This window comes from Rhinolophus sinicus, linkage group LG06 (genome assembly GCF_036562045.2).
Source record: "Rhinolophus sinicus isolate RSC01 linkage group LG06, ASM3656204v1, whole genome shotgun sequence".
Taxonomy (NCBI): domain Eukaryota; kingdom Metazoa; phylum Chordata; class Mammalia; order Chiroptera; family Rhinolophidae; genus Rhinolophus; species Rhinolophus sinicus.
The window spans coordinates 130,665,360-130,685,010 of NC_133756.1; the positions used below are offsets into that span (position 1 = coordinate 130,665,360).

Below are 19,651 nucleotides of genomic sequence, written 5' to 3' on the forward strand. Positions count from 1 at the left end.
GGTTGGGCAGTAGTATTCTAAATTTACAAAGGAAGAAGGGGGTCACAGTAATAAAGTTACTGTCCAAAGCCATATATGGAGGGACAAAATTTGAATTCTAGTTTATTGGGCTCCAAATACCCCGACCCCTTTTCTGCTACACTACCAGAGAAAATAAGTCATTTGATAACGTAGTGATCCCCTAGGATTTTTTGTTTTTGTTTTATTTCTGTCACGGTAGGAAATAAGTAATTGGGCCCATCTATGTTGCAAAGTTCTTTTACTTGTATCTAGACATAGGTTCTTAGGAAACACAGTTATATCCATTATGAATGTCAAAATTATCCAATATGTTTAATTACATGGTACTTTCTTTTGCTCTGAACTCACAGGATATTTAGACTGGCTAGTTCCTTTATTCATATCTAAAGAATAGTGATTTATATGCTAGGCATTTAGTTTTCTTCATGTTTTTTTGTTGTTGTTTGGGGGGAGGGGAGGTCAGTGAGCTTTCTAGATATCTGAGTTCAGAGTTTTCTTCAAATTTGGAAAATTTTCAGCTATTACTTCTTCACATATTTTTTTCTCTTCCTTCTCCTACTGGGGTTTCTGTTGCAAATATTAGGTCATTTGATGTCCCACAGCACTTGTTCCTGTGTATTTCATTTTGGATGGGTTTATTGTTATGTCATCAAATCCACTAATCTTTTCTTCTACAATGTCGAATCTGTTGCTAATCTCAGACAATACTAATCCAGTGTACTTTTCATCTCAAACACTATTTTTCATCTCCAGACAGTCAATTTAGGTCTTCCATGTCTTACCTTAAAATGCTATGTTTTCTTCTACCTTCTTGAACTTAAGACGTTTATAACCTCTGCTTTGATTCAGCTTTGAATATACTCTATTTTTCTAATTCTATAATTGCCACTTCTACCAACAATGCCACTGGTCGTGGGAAGCACCATCCAACTCCCAATCCCATAAATCCCTTCCCACCATGGGAGGCCTGCTATTGGTTCTCCCAGACTGCCCTGGCCTGACAGAAACTTTGTGGGTGGATTTTAGGGAGATTTGTCTACCTCCTCAGGTGCCTATACTTGTAAGTCTCATATAATAGCTGTTGTTACTGCCTTATCTAATCACTTTATCATCTGTGTCATTTTGGGGTCTGTTTCTGTTGATTGAGTTTTCTCCTCATTATTGTCCATACTTTCTTGCTTCTATGAAAGCCTAGTAATTTTTGAATGGATGCTACACATTGTGAATTTTACATTGTTGGGTGTCAGAGCTTGTGTATTCCTTTAAATATCTGCGGACTATTCTGAGGTGCAGAACAATTTGAATCTTTCTAGGCTTACTTTAAGCTTTCTTAGGCAAGTCCATAGCAGTTCTTAATCCAGGAATAATTTGGCTCCATTACTGAGGTAATACCCTTCTGGGGACTCAACTCAATGCCCTATGTGTCAGAAGATCTTTTCACTCTGGCTAATGGGAATACAAGCTATTCTCAGTCCTTTGTGAACCTTGAAATTGATTTCTCTGTTAATCTGGTCTGTTTCCCTGGCCTTAGATAGTTCCCTCAAGCATATCATTCATATGCTGATCAATCCTCAGGATACATTGAGAAACCTTCTGTAGCTATTCAATGTACTCTCTCTGTGCATCTCTCTCCTCTGGTACTCTACATCACAAATTCCATCTACTTTGGCATCCCTAAACTCTGAACACTATCTCTTTACTCAGGGAACCTGTCAAACTCAATGTAGGTACCTCTCCCTGCACTATTGTCTGGAAATTCCCTCGAGACAGCAAGCTGAAACAACTTACTAGGCAGTAAGCTGAAACAAGTGCTTGCCTCACTTGTTTCTCTTCAGGGATCACTATCTTGTATTCTTATTGTAAATGTCTGAAAAACCATTATTTTATATATTTTGCCCTGAGTTTTTGTTGTTTAAGTTGGGAGAGTAAATCTGGTCCCAGTTCTTCCATCATGGTTGAAAATCGAAATCTTCTAGTTATTTTGTTAGGCTCTTTCTTGGTATACAACCAGATATTTCAGTTACAAGCCCTCCTACCACCACCATCACCACCATCTTCTTTCTTACCATCAGACCATCATCATCACTAAACTAACATTTATGGAATACTCACTGTATGCTAGAGGATGTATTATCTCATTTAAGATCCATAATAGTATTAACTTTCATTTTACAGAGGAGAAAACTGAGGCAGAAAGAAGTAACTTTCCCAACATGACTTGGCTGGTAAAAGTGTTAGAATTGACATTTGAACAGAAACATTCTGACTTCTGATGTTGACAATTATAGCAAATAAAAATTCTGGGGGAAAAGAAGGTACATAAAACCATTTATGTTTATTTTTGTTACCTTCAGCAAACTATGCCCTTTGTGAGGTGGTCATGTTATATACACAGGGAAAGCAAGGCATATAGAGAAAACCATGAGCTATTTTAGTGACCATAATTCTTTCAATTAGAAAATTATGAGATTGTTTGCAAAACTTCTTCAATAATAGATAGGAGCTATTTTTAAAATTTAAAACATTTGCTTTATGTTTTGATCTATATATTTTTAGCCATACATACAATAAACAATCTAATAAGGATAAGGAATGTTTCCTTTGTTATTAACTTAAAATATAGTCAAGTCAAATTACATAGAGAATGCCCTAAGAATTTGCATGTGGTCAAGTGAGTAATAAAATTCAGTTGGCCCACAGAGCTGGAATGGTAAAAGCAGATATAAACTTGAATTTAACCAGGGAACATTTTACTCATCCAGTAAAGGGTTGGTTTGGTGCAGTTCCATTTGGCCAACTCACTTATAAAATGACTTTTTCATGTTAAAATATCTAATGCTCAATACCTCAAGTTACTGATTTTGATATGCTCATGCTCTAACAACTATAATTAAACAAAGCGCCTTGGTTTGAGTTGTAGTGTTCTGACTCTTACAAATAGAAACTCTTGGAACACAAAATATTCTGTTTCCATAAGTCATACTCTTATTAAATGTAAACTGCCTATTTTAATATTTCAATATTTCCAACAACAAAGCATACAAGTCCATCTATTTATGTGGAGAACCTAAAAACATGGGTGGCATGAAATTAATTCCTTTGGGTGGGGCACAGACAGAACTATCGCCTTTAATGATGTTTACTTTTTTTTCATCTTTGTCATTTGGGATTCATATTTTTAAAAGACCTTTCTGAAATCTCACAATTCTTATCTGCCTTATTTAGAAAATAAAACAATTTTCAGTGATTTTGTAGCACTAAATGCTATTTTGTCGGCTTTGGATATTTTCCATGTGAAGATTTAATAATGGTAAATTTTCTCCAAATGCAGTACTTTGAGCATATTACAATAAACATACCCCTCTAAATAGGTAAGTCAATTACATGAAACAATTGTTTCTGTGAACAGTTTGAATTTGTTAATATAAGAAGGAAAGGCAATCATAAAAACTAACCAGTACCACCTATAGGTACCAGCTGCAGCACAAAGTTGGAATGGATCATCAATTTCCTTGGTCGCCAAGTACCTCCTGGCTGCCTCATGTTAAGACACTGAAAATCAGTGAGGAAAGGTATCTGTTAATGTCCCAGCCATAACTTGGGAGAGCCTGTTTCTCTTACCACAACTATATGACCTTAAAGCATGATTATGTAATGATACCACTCATTCCTCGGAGCCCATCTTTATAACTGTTTTTGAAAGGGAGACCTTTATCAACAAACCATATAAAGTCCAGCATTAGGCTCTTTTTGTTCCTTTTTCTAAATCTAAAGTTTTGAGATCCTCCTTCTCTGATACTGTAAGTTGGTTCCCCACCTGTTTGAGGAACTTAGAAGTGTTGCAAGTCTATGACAAACACTGGTAATAAAACCATGGCCATTCATGCCAATGAACATTAAAAAAAGAAAAGCTAGAATCCAAAGGGGAAAAACTCTTGAGAAGGGAGTTTGCAGATTTAGGTAAAGGCTTCACAATATGGCACTATTGTTATCAAAAGGGAAACACCTGTTCCTCAGTGCTCAATCATGAAATGTACCATAAAGAGGAGCATTTTGGGGCTCCTTTATGTTGCTTTGCTTCCTGCTGTTTATTCCCAGCACTGCCTGGTTCACTACCTTTCTTGTGAAGCTATTTTCCAAACTGTCACCATGATCCTGCAAAGCAAGTACCTTAACTTGAGTTACCGGGCTGGTCCCTCTCTTTTCATTTTTTATCCCAGTAGGTGAGACTGCCCCTGCTGTGTTTGGTGGCTGTGGAGTTGATGGCATCTTTGCTCCAGGTGACACCTGCATGCTGGCCAGCTGAGCGGCATAGAGCTGCTGCAAAACAGGGGAGACAAACAGTATCTCTTTAAATGCAGCTGAAATGGAGTTACAGGCAAAACTTACCGTATTGTTAGATAACTGTATCTCTGACAGCTCTGTAATTTCTCTTTCACTATTTTTTAAAGAGGAAAATAAGAGAGACCGAATAATGTAAAAGAAAGAACCAGTCCTGGCACGGGACTCATCCTCTGTCCCTGGTCTTTCCGGCAATAGTTTTATGACCCTAAACAAAGGACTTGATCACTTTAGAGTGGTTTCTTCAATTGCACGGAAATGAATTTGACTAAATGGTCTTGAAGGTTCTTTGCAGTGCCTAAAATCTTTATAAAACATTCTTTAAATGTTGATATGTCCATTCGTGTAATTTTAATATTCAAGAACTAGAAAAGGAATCTGAACTTCCCTAGGGATTACTAGAAGAACACCGTTCTTATTCAATTCTGACCCAGCTTCTCTGGGGATCTTTTCTTTGGAAACGATCACAGTGCTGCTCTCAAAATCCCTGAGGCCCAGTGGCTGTCATTCTTTTCTTAGGGTCTAATTTCTAGGCAGCATATAACACAGTCCGTAAGAGAATATAGACAGATTTGTAACAAAAGAAAATACTACTAGCAAAATAAAAATCAAGCTTCTTTTTCCTAGCACAGGATGTTAATCCTTAACTGTCAATGTATTAGGTTTTGGGTGAAATCGGCAATAAATGAATATGGAGATCTGCTAGTTAGAGATCTGCAGAATCCAGATACCTCAATCTTAACACTCTGTAATGCTTGAAAACTCCATTCAAATATTTTCTTTTCTTCTTATCATCAAGATTAAGCCATTACCTTGATAGTCATATTTCTATCATAATAAACAGAAAGCTTCCTAGTTCATCAAGCACCGAGAAAATAGCTCAAACTTTGCCACATTAGTAGCGGAGAAAAAACAGGTGGTTTGTATGTAATTTCCAGCATTACTATCATTCAGATGGACAAATAAAAAAAATTACAGTAATCAAAAACAGACCTTTCAGCACATGTAATTAAATGAAAGCTTAATAAAGAATAATTTGCAAGAGCCAGATGTGCTTATGTCATGATTGTTGCTTTCTTTGGAACAATTTTTCTAATATAACAAGCCTCTAAAGAAATTAAAGTTCCATAATTCTGTGTGTGCAATGACTCAGTGGCAAGAAAAACTCACAAGTAAGAGTCAGTCGAACTGCTAGAACTTGGGGAGTAAAGGGGCCTATCTTTTTGGTTTCCTTTTCACTCCGTTGCATCCTTTTCCTTTGAAATTTAGCCAGGTGTCTTCAAAAGCAGGGCAAGTGAAGCTTCTGAAAAAATTCTGCTTGGACTAAGCCAGTAAAGAAAAGTTCTATACAGAATGGAGTGGAGATGGTGGAGAATTGAAAGAGTATTGGCTACGTAGTAGGTGGTGTCATGACCGATATGCCCTACTTTTGAGTACGAAAGCGTCATGAAATCTTAAGGGGGCAAGAATCCTTAGACATCACTTATGCCTTCCTTTTACCTTAATAATTCACAAGAGCAGAAAAAAGTCTAATCAATCTCAAGTCCTTCAGGGTATTTCAACTAGTGAAAAGGCAGAAAAACAAGTGTTTGGCAACCAATCCATTTTTTAAAAGGCTGCCTAAATTCGGAAATCCTTCAGATTGATTGAACAATAGTTACTTTTTAGAAATAGTGTGATGTTCATTGCTTCCTCTAAAGCTTCGATAACCATTTATTTTATATCTCTTTCTAGTGGGTTGTACCTAAGAGAGGCAAGACCCCATAAACTCTGAGATTCCTCAGAGTTGTGATTCCTCGGAGTGCCTTGTGAGTTGTGATGACTGATACAATAGAGACAGAGAAGTATGGTCATATTCCACATAACTTACAGAGCTGAGTAAAATAAACAGTAAGCTATCAGATAAGATACAGTAGAATGAGCCTTGAAATAAAAATCAGAAAATAGAGTCCAGTGTAAAGATAGAGGCACTCATGAAAATAAAGTTTTCATATTTTAACATATGATTTTAGATATATGTAAGTATCATGCTTTTCAGACTGAAGACCTTAGATCTGACTTGGATAAAAAGAATCCCATTCATTGAATTGGTACAGGTTTAGAAGACAATTTCACAGATAGCTTATCTTCTAAGATAACATTAACTGCATGCTCTATATGGAAGTCTCTGTGTTAGATACTGAGGAGGATTCAAAGTTTTGGAACAAGCATATAGTTCTGGAGCACATGTGAGATATAGATCTGTAACACTTGATTTGCACTTTTCTTGTGATGCTTCTCACATTTTTAAATCTGTGTTTAGTTATGCACACGTGTCTTATCATCTTTGGTAGACTGTAAGCTCACAGAAGTCGTGCTCAATCTAATACATAAAAGATAACCAATCAATTTGTTCTGAATTAACCTATAGTATGTAAGGTCACTGGATGTTAGGAAGGAGAGACATTCTCTCTATATAAATGAGGCATCAGAATTGGTATAGGATTATTATATATGCAATGAATAATTTTATGTTGCGTTAAAAAAAGGGGAAATAAATTGAGCCCAAATTAAACTATATTGTTTCTTCAAAAAGAAATGATTCTTTTGAAGTCACTTGTTAAAATGTTGACTAGATAGCTGCTCAATAATTTCTAGCATCACTGACCTGTCTTAAACGTTTCTAACAAATTATACTGCTTCCACACTAACTACAGAGTAGTACCAATTTTTCTTCTTTGTCTAGTTACTTATAAATTTAAGCCTTTTCTAAACGCAACTGCATCCTTTTTGGAAAGATGATAAAATATTAGTTATTCAAAGAAATAGCTTCAGTTAGAAATAGCTATAGTCCTTTACAGACTAATGGTTTTAGGAAGGAAGAAGGTTCAACTCCGATTAACCATCACATAAGGGTTTACAAAAATACCATTCCCCATAGGATTCTCAGGTCATAGTTGATAGTCATAATGATGATAATAATGAATATTCATTTCCAAACACAGTTGGGATTTTAGAAATCAACAATATAGTAAAGTTTATAACAGGCTTAGCCAAAGTCCCATAAACATTTACACTTTGGTGAACACTGTTTTTGTGAACATAGATTTTTCCATTTCACTTTTGAAAAATGTTCAGTGATTGTTTGAGATATTGAATTGTTTCTTTATCCAAGATATACAAAATAAATGCAGTGCATACCTGTAAAAATGAGCCTAGCTAAATATTTTTCAAAATTATAAAATCACTCATATTTTATTGGAGCACTTTCAGAAATGCATTTACTATTTTATGGCTAAAAATATTCCACCTTTATTATTAGTTTGGTTTTAATAAAGTAGTCAGCATTAAAATTTCAGTAAGCTGAACAATAACATACTTGGCACATAGAACTGAAAGGGCCTTAACAGATCATTTAGTCTAAGTCTGACCCCTTCATTCTACTGATGAGCTGAGGTCTAGAGAGTAGAAGTAGCATGCCCAAGATCATACAACTAGTTAGTATTGGAGCTAGAACTCTCTAGCTCTCACTTTAGCATTATCATTTAAAATACAAATGGATATATGATGAACCAACCTTTGCACCTTTCCAGCACTGATGAATTTGTTCAAGGACAAATCTTTACTGAATGCTTACTATTAGCTAAACACTGTGCTAAAAACTAGAGGCACAACAGTTAGCCACTCAGAAATAGTCCCTGCCTTAATGGAGCTAGAAAGAGAAACACATTAAATAAATGCTTAGACAGTAACTGTGAATTATGGTTAAGGGAAGAGCTGAGAAAGAAAAATACAGAAGGGCAAGAGACCTTCCAATAAAGGTGTTTAACAGTCTGGAGGATCAGAATAGCTTCTCTAAGGAGGTAACATTGTAAGTAAGAATTATCCATGTGGAAAGGTTGATGAAGATCCTTCCAGAGAAGAAATATCAGTTATTATGGTTCTGAGGTAGAAAAGAGGGTAATGTTTTCAAGGAACTTCAAGAAGGCCAACGTGGCAGGACCGTTGCGAGAACGCGGAGTGGCATGAGAAGAGGTTAGAGAGCAGTGGGGTCTTACAGGCAAAGTTAACAATTTTAGACTTTATCCCCCAAAGAGAAGCATCTACATACAAAGGAGCAATGAACTGACAGCAAGACGCAGAGAAGCTTTTCTATGGGTTATCACCAACTCATTGACCCATCTTTTAAATACATTTGATGACGAGAGTCCGATGAAGAGCTCACAGATGCACAGAACACCTGTAACAGTGTTTCTGGAGTTCTCGTCCTGAGCCTCGCCTTAAAGGAAAACCTGTCTTGCGTTTGAATCCTAGTGATACTTTAATAAATAAACCTGCTTAGACGCAACACAAAACAGTAGGTCTTACCAACCAAACTCAGCCTTATGGTAAAATTCTTGAGTGCCTTTGATTACGCAATCTGGTCTATGGCCAGGACCTAAGAAATTGATTGTCAAAGTCATTTTATAACACTACTGTATTTGGGAAGAGAGGCATGCTTTGCCCCCAAAATTGTCAAATTTGTGTCAAATAATAATAGGTAGTATCACAGTGTATCTAATATTTACCATAATGTGAAATACACACATACACACACGAACGCTCTGTGATAAAATCCTGTAGTAATATCTCCAACGGAGAGTGCCATAGGAAAAATGGTACGAGGCCTTTTCTTCTCATAATCACATGATTTTCACACAACCACCTAACTAGTCATCCAGTCATCCAAACATCACCCGCATTTATTCATGTGTTTATTTAACAAACATATTGAGCACTGACGCAGGTATTGTGCTAGGTATTTTACATTTATTATTCTATTTCATCTGCAAAGTAATTATATAAGATAGGACTTATTATCCATTTTAGAGTCAGTCTCACTTTTAAGCCCATATGTTTTCTGCTGCTTTATTTTAAAATCAAATTATTTTTAATCAGCTATCCAGTGAATCACAATGAAACCCATTTCCTGTCCCTAGCCACAAGACAAGGATCATTGTACAAAGAGAAGAGAGATTCTGATGTTGCTGCTGTTCTCAGCTCTCAAACAGCAAACTGTATTTCCAGATGTCTTACAGCTACTTTTTCTAAAATGGCACATTCCACAATGCTCACACTGAGGCCACCAGCCACCTTGAAGGCGCAAGAGGCACAATTTTGATCCAAACAACTCCCTTCTCCAACCAATCTTTAAGCCATAATAGAAGACATGGGAAATACCCTAGTGACACATTTTAATAGACTGATCAAGTATAAAGAACTATGCAGAGTTTGGGTAGAAATAGGAGAACCTGATAAAATGGAAACTAACAGGGGCTTTAAACTGGCACCAGTATGCTCCAGCATATAGAAACCAACTGTAAAAAAGCAGGCACAACTTCACAACCTGGATTCTCTTTGGAGCAAATTCTCCTGGTTTGTCATTTCAATTAGAAAGAGCATTTTAAAGTGGCCTGTCAGAATCTGGGCGAGAGAGAAAGAAAAAAAAATTCTCCCTCCAATGCAACTTGCCTATTGGTGAATAATGAGGAAAGCACAGAGAAGGGAAAATGTTATTCTATAAAAACAGATTCATAGACACTACTGAAAGATTTCAATTCTTACCTTTATATTCACCCCATTTGCTATGGTTCCACACAATGTCTGGGAACCCCAGGCCTCGCCCAGGTTAACTCAGATTCTATTTTTGTGTACCTGATTCTACTCAGGGTGACAACAGATGTCAGAGGAAACAAGCAGGGTAGGGTAGAGGGACATCCTTAAGGAAATGTCATTATTTACTGGATTGGGGCTGCCTAATACGAGGCCCCAAGCCTTGCTCAGTTCTCCAGGGATCTCCTGGGCTTTGTTACCTTCTCAAAACAATGCAGAGGGTCTCCTTTGCCTACTAAGCAAGGCACGCTATGGGCTGGACAAGTTTGGCTGGAAGGCTGTGAGAAGGTGTAATTAAGCAGCCTGATTTAATGCTTGTTCAGCATGGGGAAGAAAGTGTGTCAGTAACAAGTCATTACAGACTGAAGGAGGGCTGGGGGAGAGAGCTTAAAAATAATTTGAAAGAGATCACAAATACTTTTACTTCTCATAAACCTCCAAAGTCAACAAAATGATCCAGGAAATATAGCTGTGGTTTTATGGAAGGAAAGAACTGGAGTCCTTGTTTTCAGCATAGAAGGTACTTGTTTAGCTATACCTTTAATATTTGACACCACAGAAAATTGGCTGTAGATAGGAGGTGGGAGAAAGAACAAGGCAAGAACTACCACTCCCTCTTCGCACATACTGGGTTAATTTCCAAGTCAATCTTCTTGCCCCTCCTGCATATTTTTCTATTGCCATACTTTTTCTCCATTCCTAGTAACCCCTCTTATTTGTCATAATTCTACTCATCTTTTGAGCCTCAACTGAAAAATCACTTTCTCCTTAAAGCCTTATCTGACCACTGTCTTCTGTTCCTACCATATCACATCCTCTATCCCCGTGTACTTTATGAAATTTCTTTTTTTTTTCTCCATGCCATTCTCTACCACCAAATTCCAAGCTCCTTAAGGGGGAGGACTGAGTCTTATTTGGTTTTATGTCCCGAGCACCTAACATACAATGCCTGACATTTACTAGATGCTGTTAACTGACCATCACAACCCCTTCTTTTTTGTTCTTGTTTCTACCTTCTTGGAATTGCTATCATTTCTGTCTACCCCCTTTCTTAATATACCTTTCCTCACATCCTCTCCGAAAGGAACCCCAGAGATGGAGTTCATCTTTCTGTGTTTTCGTCTTCTTGAATCCATAAGCACTTGGATTCACCATGTAATACACTGATTTTCTTGTAAAGAAACACCAAATAACACAATGTCAGAATAAGACAGAACTGTAAATATTATCTAATCCAATCCCTTTGCTTTACAGGTGAAGAAAACTCAAGTCTAGAGGAAAACAAAACAAAACTGTGATTTGCTTAAGAAAATCAACTGGTGAGCAGTTGGCAGAAGGAAACCGAGAACCCAGGCTTCCTAGTTTCCCCATCCGGGGTTCACAGGGCCTCATTTATCCTAGTGTTCTGCTCTCTTAGGGAACGGACTGCAAACAGAATTTGTACATTCTATCAGAACTTTTGGTTTGTAGGTACTACATAAAAGGGATGTTTTTCCACCATTCCCCTGAGATTTAAAAGAGAATTTCATCCGATATGTACTTGAAATTACTGGGCACCTGAGAATGATTTATGTTTTAGAATTTTATTGCAATAACTACTTTAAAATGTACAAATTTTAAAATGCAACCATAGTAATTAGGTTAAGGTAATTATAACCATGTTGACGTGTTTTCAGATTTTTAAAATTTAAGTTTATGCAAATACACATGAAGGGTCAAAAACTCTGTCTCAGGTGAGAGCAGACCTATTGTACCTCCTTTGAGACTTCTGCCGTTTGCATTTCCACAACAACCAAAGGAAAAATGGGACAAGCATTGACTATAAGCCACTGGAGAGCCATGACCTGTTTAATTCATTTCATTATCCCCTGCAGCCAGCTCAAGAATGTCAAGTAAAGAAAAATGAATTAAAAAAAGAGTTTTCCTGGCTAGAGATCCTCTTGCCTACTTCCCCAAGCACAGAGTAGCTTGTTCCTCTGACATAAGTCCTGATAATGGGGGAGTGGCGGTGGGGGAGTACGTTGGGAGTGGAGTAGACAAGAAGCTGTAAAAAACAAAAACAAAAAACAAAAAAAAGGAGAGAGGCTCAGGTCAAAGGTCCTACCCTTATACAAAGAGAATTAAAACAACAACCACAACAACAAAAATAAAACATGGAATCCATCAGGTAACAGAGCACCCAGCCGTTTGCTACAAAAAAACCCAGAATTTATTCATTCTTGGTTGCACCAGTTACACTGGAATGCATTCGGAAGAGCTTTTCCTTATGAAACACAGGTGCACAGTACAGATCACTAAGAATAAACAAAGTAACCCCCAATAGTTATTACAAGAAAACTCAATTTCTCTCTGCTTCTTCCAAGAATCTTTTCTTTCAGGGTGCTAAATAAAATATGTAAATATATAATGCTTTATTTACAGAAATAAAAGTTCAGTCATTGAAACAATTAGCAATTTGGTTCTTGAAGCAAGATATTCAAAGAGGGGATAATGAGGGCAGTTACATTGGGGAATGAATCTGACTGTTTTCCTTCTGTTTCCAAGAGCTGGGCAGGCAAAGGTGAAGAGATCCAGCTCTCTGACTGTGCTCCGAGCTGGGCTCCTTGCATTGGTAATGCTCCTTTTAATCTCTAGTCACAAAGCCGTTGCTCATCAGGGAAACCTTACACAAGTGCATCTTGATTCTACCAATGAGATATAAAAACTCATCAATTGAGTCCAGAAGTTGGATTTGAAATCTAAGCATGATTTCTCATAAACTAAGCTATGGGGAAGTTTTCAATGTGCATATGTCTTTGAGCATATGTGCTTAATTCAATTAATTACTTTCATCACATAAATATGTCAGGTTCCCAATATTTAAAAGTACTATTTCTTTGTAATCAAAAGGTAAATTTTGATTCAAGCTCACTGACTAATTATTTATTGAGTAGCCACTCCTGGCCAGTTACTATCTGGAAAAACACAAGTGAGCCGAGCCGTGACTTTGGGGAAAGAGAGTGGGGAGGAGAAAACAAATAAATAAGCACAGAGACCTATAATTCTGGTGGTGATCCATGCTATGAAATATAAAGTGACCAGGTATGTGCATTTGGGGGAAGGATGTTTTTAAATATAGAGGAAATCAGGAAAAACTAAAAGGAGGAGACATCTGAATAGAGATTTGGAAGTCATGAGAAAGTAAACCATGTCTTTGTCTGGGGACAGCGTCCCAGGCAGAGGCAAAGATCACTTGTGTTTGGAGTGTCTGAGGAACAGCACGGGGGCAGTGTGGTTGGAGCAGAGTGAGCTGGGCAAAGGTCAGATGTCAAAAGGATGGCACCATGGCCAGATCATGTAGACGGTATGTACAATCTAACGGATGTTGAATTGCATTCTGAAATGCTGGGTTTCTAGAAAACACCATTATAACAACATGGCAGACCTGGAAATCCCTCAGCAATACCCACAGGAAAATCTGGAGATATGCCAGGGCTTCTTTGCCTTGGCCCACGATGCCTGCCAAGAAACCAGATGCGATTGCTTGAAAAATATTCTATAACTGCCCAGCTTCTATGCCCTTCAATTTCCACCCATGATAATGCCTCCCAAAGAACACAGAATGAAGAAAAATATGGGTAAATATGCAATAAAAAAAGTTCACTAATTAAAATATATATATATATATATATATATATATATATATATATATGAATATATATATTTGGGGAAACAAAATTGTATGAAAGTATAATATTTTATAAATGCAATTTTTTTCACTTTAATCCATAGAACAAATGTTGCTGGTTGGAAATAAACATGTTTACTACATGGAAATGATTTTACTGTTTTTAAACTGAACTTGGTTTTTAATTTCTCAGGAGACTTTGAAAGACTGAACACAAGAATCATGCAAATAAACAAAATTCATACCTATGATGAAATGTACAGATTTATTAAACAGAAATTTCATGTTAATAATGTTAATCTGAAATGTGCATTTGTAGTAAATATTGAAAGAGATAAGGATGTATTTTGAATGAACATTTAAGTGACCAAGTAAAACGAGCAAGAAATAATGCCAAATATCTCTTCTTACTTTCCACTTCTATTTGTTTCTGTATTTTTTTTAATTAAAAAAAAAAATGTTTTACCCTATTTCAGAGCCACCTCCACTAACTGTTATTTTTTAAACGGCAAATTATCAGTATTGCCAACTGAAGAACTTCAGCATATTTTGCAGTATGTAAATACACCATCTGTATCCTACAGAATACCCATGGCTTCCTCCTTAATTAGCAGAAAGGAATGATATCTTATACATAGCAGCCATAGTAAAAAATTATTCGAATAATGTGCAATAAGCATACAACGTACTGAACTGTTACTACTAAGATTCTGAAACATATCTCAATAATCCACCTTGAAAAATCCTTACAGCAGATGAAGCAGGTAATGGTCAACAGAAAGGGCTGAAGAAGGAAGCTGGAGAACTAAGGTTTACATGATGCTCTGAGAGGCAGAATAGCACAGTGATCAAGAGTGCACACTCCTTAGTCCGAACCACAGTTTACAAACTATGTAATCTCAGGCAAGTGATTTAATCTCTCTGGGCCTAAAATGTCCACGTCTTTAAAATGGGAAAAATAATAGTACCTACTCCAAAAGACTGTTGTACAAAGTAAATTCATTCATGCACATAGCATTCCAAGAGGAGGACACACCATAGAGACTCAATACTTGCAGGCTCTTATTAGTATATTCTCTTTCAGAGACGTCACTCCAAAGTGATCTTATTCAGAAAAACATTTGGCATTTCTATTCAGTTTAGCAAAAATGAGGGATACAAAGATGAAGGTGAGCTCACAGCAAGGACAGGAAGGAGAGAGGGAGAGAGACAATTCAATGAGCAGTATAATGGAAGCATTTACAATCACTAGTGAAACAGTATCATTGGGCACAATTAGGTGTTTTTTCCAGCTTTATTAAGGTGTACAATGTGATTATTTGATATATGAATATATTGGGAAAATGACTGTCACAATAAGGTTTCTTAACACACCCGTCACAATTATTTTGACTGAGGACAGTTAGGTAGGCTCTGCTTATTAGTGAAGCCCTGGAAAGATACCCTATGTTAACTAAAACTTTTTGAATAATCCTATCACATTATTTAATAAAAAAAAAAAAAAAAAAACCAAAAAACAAAAACAAAAACAAAAAAAACCTTGCAGAATGGACACTAATGCCCTGCAGTATGTTAACGTGGTTAAGCGAATAAGAGTTTCTGCTCTGCTTTTAGTAATGTCTCCCTCTCCCAGACCATTCCTTTGGGCTAGCGCCCAAAAGCTGTGTCCCAAGGAAGTAAAATGTTCACACTAAGAACCAATGTGGCTTTGAGAAAGCCTTTAGATTTATAAAATGTGACACTTCTCTGGAGAAAGGGAAATCAGCCTTGGCCATTCATTTAGGGAACAAGAACTTTGTTTTGTTTTTGTTCTCATTGTGTATTGTTGAACAGAGAAAAACCTTGAAGCATTCAAAGTCCTAATTTAGGGGGGGGTATGTTTTGGAATCTCAATTATCTTCTCGAAGCCTACTGCAACACTCCCAGAAAACTCACAGTACGTGATGTAAAAATCACAGCTTCAGTGTCTAAGAGGCGTAATTCCAAGTGGACCATGGAATATTTATGTCTCGATGCAGCTCTTTGAAGGAATAATCTTATGTTTTTGTGCCTGTCGTGGGTCAGAGGTTCAAATCAGCACTTCTTTCTGTCACTCCTTATATGTTTTACTATAATTTACAGCGCAGCAAGAGGACTCATAAAACAAAAGTGTCTATTTTATTTCAGCAACTAATTCTAGTTAATCAAAGATTTCCAGCCAAACAACCCAGCATGAAACTCTGCATGGAAAATATGAGGAGAACAAAGCATTTTGTCACACAACACATCTCATGATGTAAACACATATGTCTCTTCAAGGAAATTTTATCGTTTCCACATTATCAGCGTACAAAAGGAGCATTCTTGTCGCAGACCTGGAGCGACTGTGGAGTCATCGTCATTGGAAACAAGAGACTGATTAGGTTCCCACACAGATATGAACAGACTTTCCTTTTTTTAGTGCAAGAGCTGCTTTTACTCCTTTTTAAAACAGACTGGTAATTGTCATCCTAAAAACACTGAATTGTACTGGGGCAACATTTGTTTCTGCTCTTTTTCTCCCCATCGTTTTAGAATCAGCCAATAACATGACTATCCCTTCTGGTGGGTCCTCTTCGGGAAAGTCTGAGTTAATCCACAGCTGTGTGAATGTGAAAAAGGGACACAGCAGGCAAAGTCTGTTGGGTCTCTTGTCTGCTAATAAAGTGCACAGTCTGCAGGACAGATGTTAAGAGGATCTGTTAAATAAGTCAGTGGCAGAGCTCCTGACCTCTGCCAAGGAACATTTTATTATTCCAGAAAGGGACATAATTGCACGGCATTAACAATTAGAAGAACCATCGCTTTTTCTTTATCGATTTTTACTCCTTGCTTCATCATGTGCTTGAAAAATAGTATCAAGTCCTATTCACTGAGAAGCTAAATATGATTGGTTTTAGTACAAATTGCAGATTACAAGATTTCCCCAAATCCTGGGGAAATGGCTGAACATTGGCTTTGCTTCAATCTTAAACAGTTTTGTTTATTCTGTGTGTATCATGACACTATTTGTACAGTTTCACTTGCTACAGGGTACCACTGTAGTAAAGGGACTAAGAATCTTACCAAACATAGTTCCCTAACTATTAAATGCAGTGCAATGGGAAATGTAAACTAGAGATCAAATTAATAGAGGAATATCACATCATAAAGTTGTTCACTATACCTTAGACCACTTTACCCTTTACGGTGTGAATAAAATCATGTCTACCACATGCTCTGCGAATTCCCAAGTGGGGCGTAACAGGCACTTTGTGATCTGACCCCTTGCTTACCTTTCCAAGCTCACCTACCATTGCTCTTGTACACTCAGCTTGTGTCACACTGTCATTTTCTGAACATGCCACACTGTCTAGTGCTTCTACACCTACAGGCCAGCTGTGTTCTTTGTCTGGAGTGCGTTTTCCCTCCTCAGTATCTCTGCCACTCTGCATCCTTTCCCATAAACCTGGGGAATGTCCACTCACCTTTCAAGATTTGATTTTAACATCAGCTCATCCGTGATTCCCAATACTTCCTTCCCAAGACAGAGCTTAACACTTCCTCCTCCCATAGAATTTTTATTCTGTGAACCCACCTTGTTTAACCGTTACCACATTGCTTACTAGACTGTGGGTCTTTTGAGGACAGAGTCAAGTTCTACTGACCTTAGCATGCCCAAATAGAAGAGAGGCCTTACTGCACAGTAGGCACTTTATAAATAACCATTTGTGAAGTTTATGTGTGAGTTAACTAATTAAATAATTAATCCCTTTTTCATATAGTAAGTAATCATATAAATGAATATAAGTTTATATTCTGGCCTTTTCACTACTGCCAGTACTGCTACACAATCTTATATTTTAATATGCCTTATTTTGCTTTTTTAGAGGGTAATCCTCATTAGGTTGGTACACTCAACTGCAAAAACTAAATCTCTACAAAAACTCACAGGTGTAAGCAAGAGACATGCTGTCCTCTTAGCCATCTGTTTTAATTCAGGTCAATTCATCCAAAATTTATTTGTGAGATGCAATCAAATTCATTGTTGCCTCACAATTCTGTGCATCCTAACAAGCTGTGTGGCTGAGATCAAGTTAATCCATCTCTCTGGGCCTCAGTCTCTTCAACTGTAAAATCAAAAGATTCACATAATACTCAACATTGGGTGAAGCACTTTTCACAAGCATTTTCTTGTTTATTCCTTACCACTGCCCTGTGGGGACAAGTATGATTCCTAATCCCATTCAATAGAATCTGGGTATATGAAGATTAATTTGCCAAAGCTCATGGAACCAGTGGAAGGTCAGGCTTTGACATTCTAGGCCTCTGAAGGTCTTTCTAGCTCTGAAAGTCAATGAAATCTTACAATCTCACTGTCTATTTGGGAAGTCTTTTCCTTCAATATGGTGGCATAGTTTCTTGATTCATTGAAAGTCCAATTTAAGATACCTTAATTGCTGCCTGGCCATCATTTCTTGCTAAAGAGTACTGCACTGAGCATCATGCTTTAGGAACTCAGGATTAGTCATCAGGCATACGTATTAGGACAGAAAGATTTCAAAGAGCCTATACACAATCAGCATCGTCAATCAATAAATGAGTACGAAGACTGACAATTAAGTTCGTGAACTTGTTGCAATGCTGTTGCTCACCTTTTTTGATATCAGAGGGATTATTCATTATGAGTTTGTACCAACTGGACAAATAATTAACCAAGTTTACTATTTGGAAGTGCTGAAAAGGCTGCGTGAAAAAGTTAGACAACCTGAACTTTTCGCCAATAATTCATGGCTCTTGCATCACGACAACGCACCAGCTCCCATGGCACTGTCTGTGAGGGAGCTTTCAGCCAGTAAACAAATAACTGTGTTGGAACACCCTCCCTCCTCACCTGATCTGGCCCCAAATGGCTTCTTTCTTTACCCAAAGATAAAGGAAATATTGAAAGGAAGACACTCTGATGACATTCAGGACATCAAAGGTAATACGACAACAGCTCTGATGGTCATTTCAAAAAAAGAGTTCGAAAATTGCTTTGAAGGGTGGACTAGGCGCTGGCATCAGTGCATAGCTTCCCAAGGGGAGTACTTTGAAAGTGACCATAGTGATATTCAGCAATAAAGTATGTAGCACTTTTCTAGGATGAGTTTGCAAACTTAATTGTCTGACCTCGCATGTTTATATACATATATAACAAATGATCAGCCCTATGCTATCTGTTATCACTTTGAAGTATTACTCATTTAATTGATTTCCTCCCTAGACTATTATAAAAAAGCAGGAACTTGCTTAGCTTGCTTCCTTAATAAGAGTACCTATAGTACATAGCACATGCTTCAAAAATACTTGTTCAATTAATGAATGATTAAGACAGAAATGATGTTTATTGAATATCGACCATGTAGGAGACACTGTGCTAGGAACTATAATTGGCTTATGTTATTTCATTTAATAGTCACAATATGAGAGGTGTCATTACCCCCATTTCACAGATGAGGAGACTGAGGTTCAGAGGAAATTAGCTCAAGTTCACATAGTTCTTTTAACTGAAGAGTTCTGGTGGAACCAAGAAGCACTGCTTTCTTGAAACCTCCAAGCCATTCACTACTGTATAGACAGAAAACATGTCAGAGAGCAAGGTAGCTGACAGATAAAAAGGTAGGCATGTGGTTCCAATACACAGTGACCAATCATCCATCACCTGATGATATACAGTCATTTTCCTGGTTCATAGTAAGTTATATCTGTATTTGGTGACAGTGATTCACAATCAGGAAATGCAACAGAGAGGGGTCTAAAATCAGGAATGGGATGGTTGGATATAAATGAATTGTGCATGACTATTTGGTTCTGCCACTCAGAAATGCCTCTTTATTAAACTATTCATAAATGGATAGAGAAGCACCATCCAGGCCTACTATCTCAATAAGGCTTCTCGCTCTCGCTTGCACTCTCAGTTGTGCTATGTCTAAGCTAATGATTGAACTGTGC

The 19,651-nt window shown here is 37.2% G+C and overlaps 1 protein-coding gene across 28 annotated transcripts in view; it reads right to left on the bottom strand.

Annotated features, from left to right (window-relative positions):
• The window catches only part of SOX6 (SRY-box transcription factor 6), a 595,594-nt gene that overhangs the window by 82,178 nt on the left and 493,765 nt on the right, over window positions 1–19,651 (bottom strand). For 25 of the 28 annotated variants that reach the window (XM_074336055.1, XM_074336057.1, XM_074336052.1 and 22 more), the window contains one exon: window positions 4,192–4,341. In XM_074336055.1, the coding sequence (XP_074192156.1) occupies window positions 4,192–4,341 (150 nt within the window). The remainder of the gene's footprint in view (window positions 1–4,191; window positions 4,342–19,651) is intronic. The other 3 variants (XM_074336066.1, XM_074336063.1, XM_074336046.1) reach the window with 1 other exon arrangement.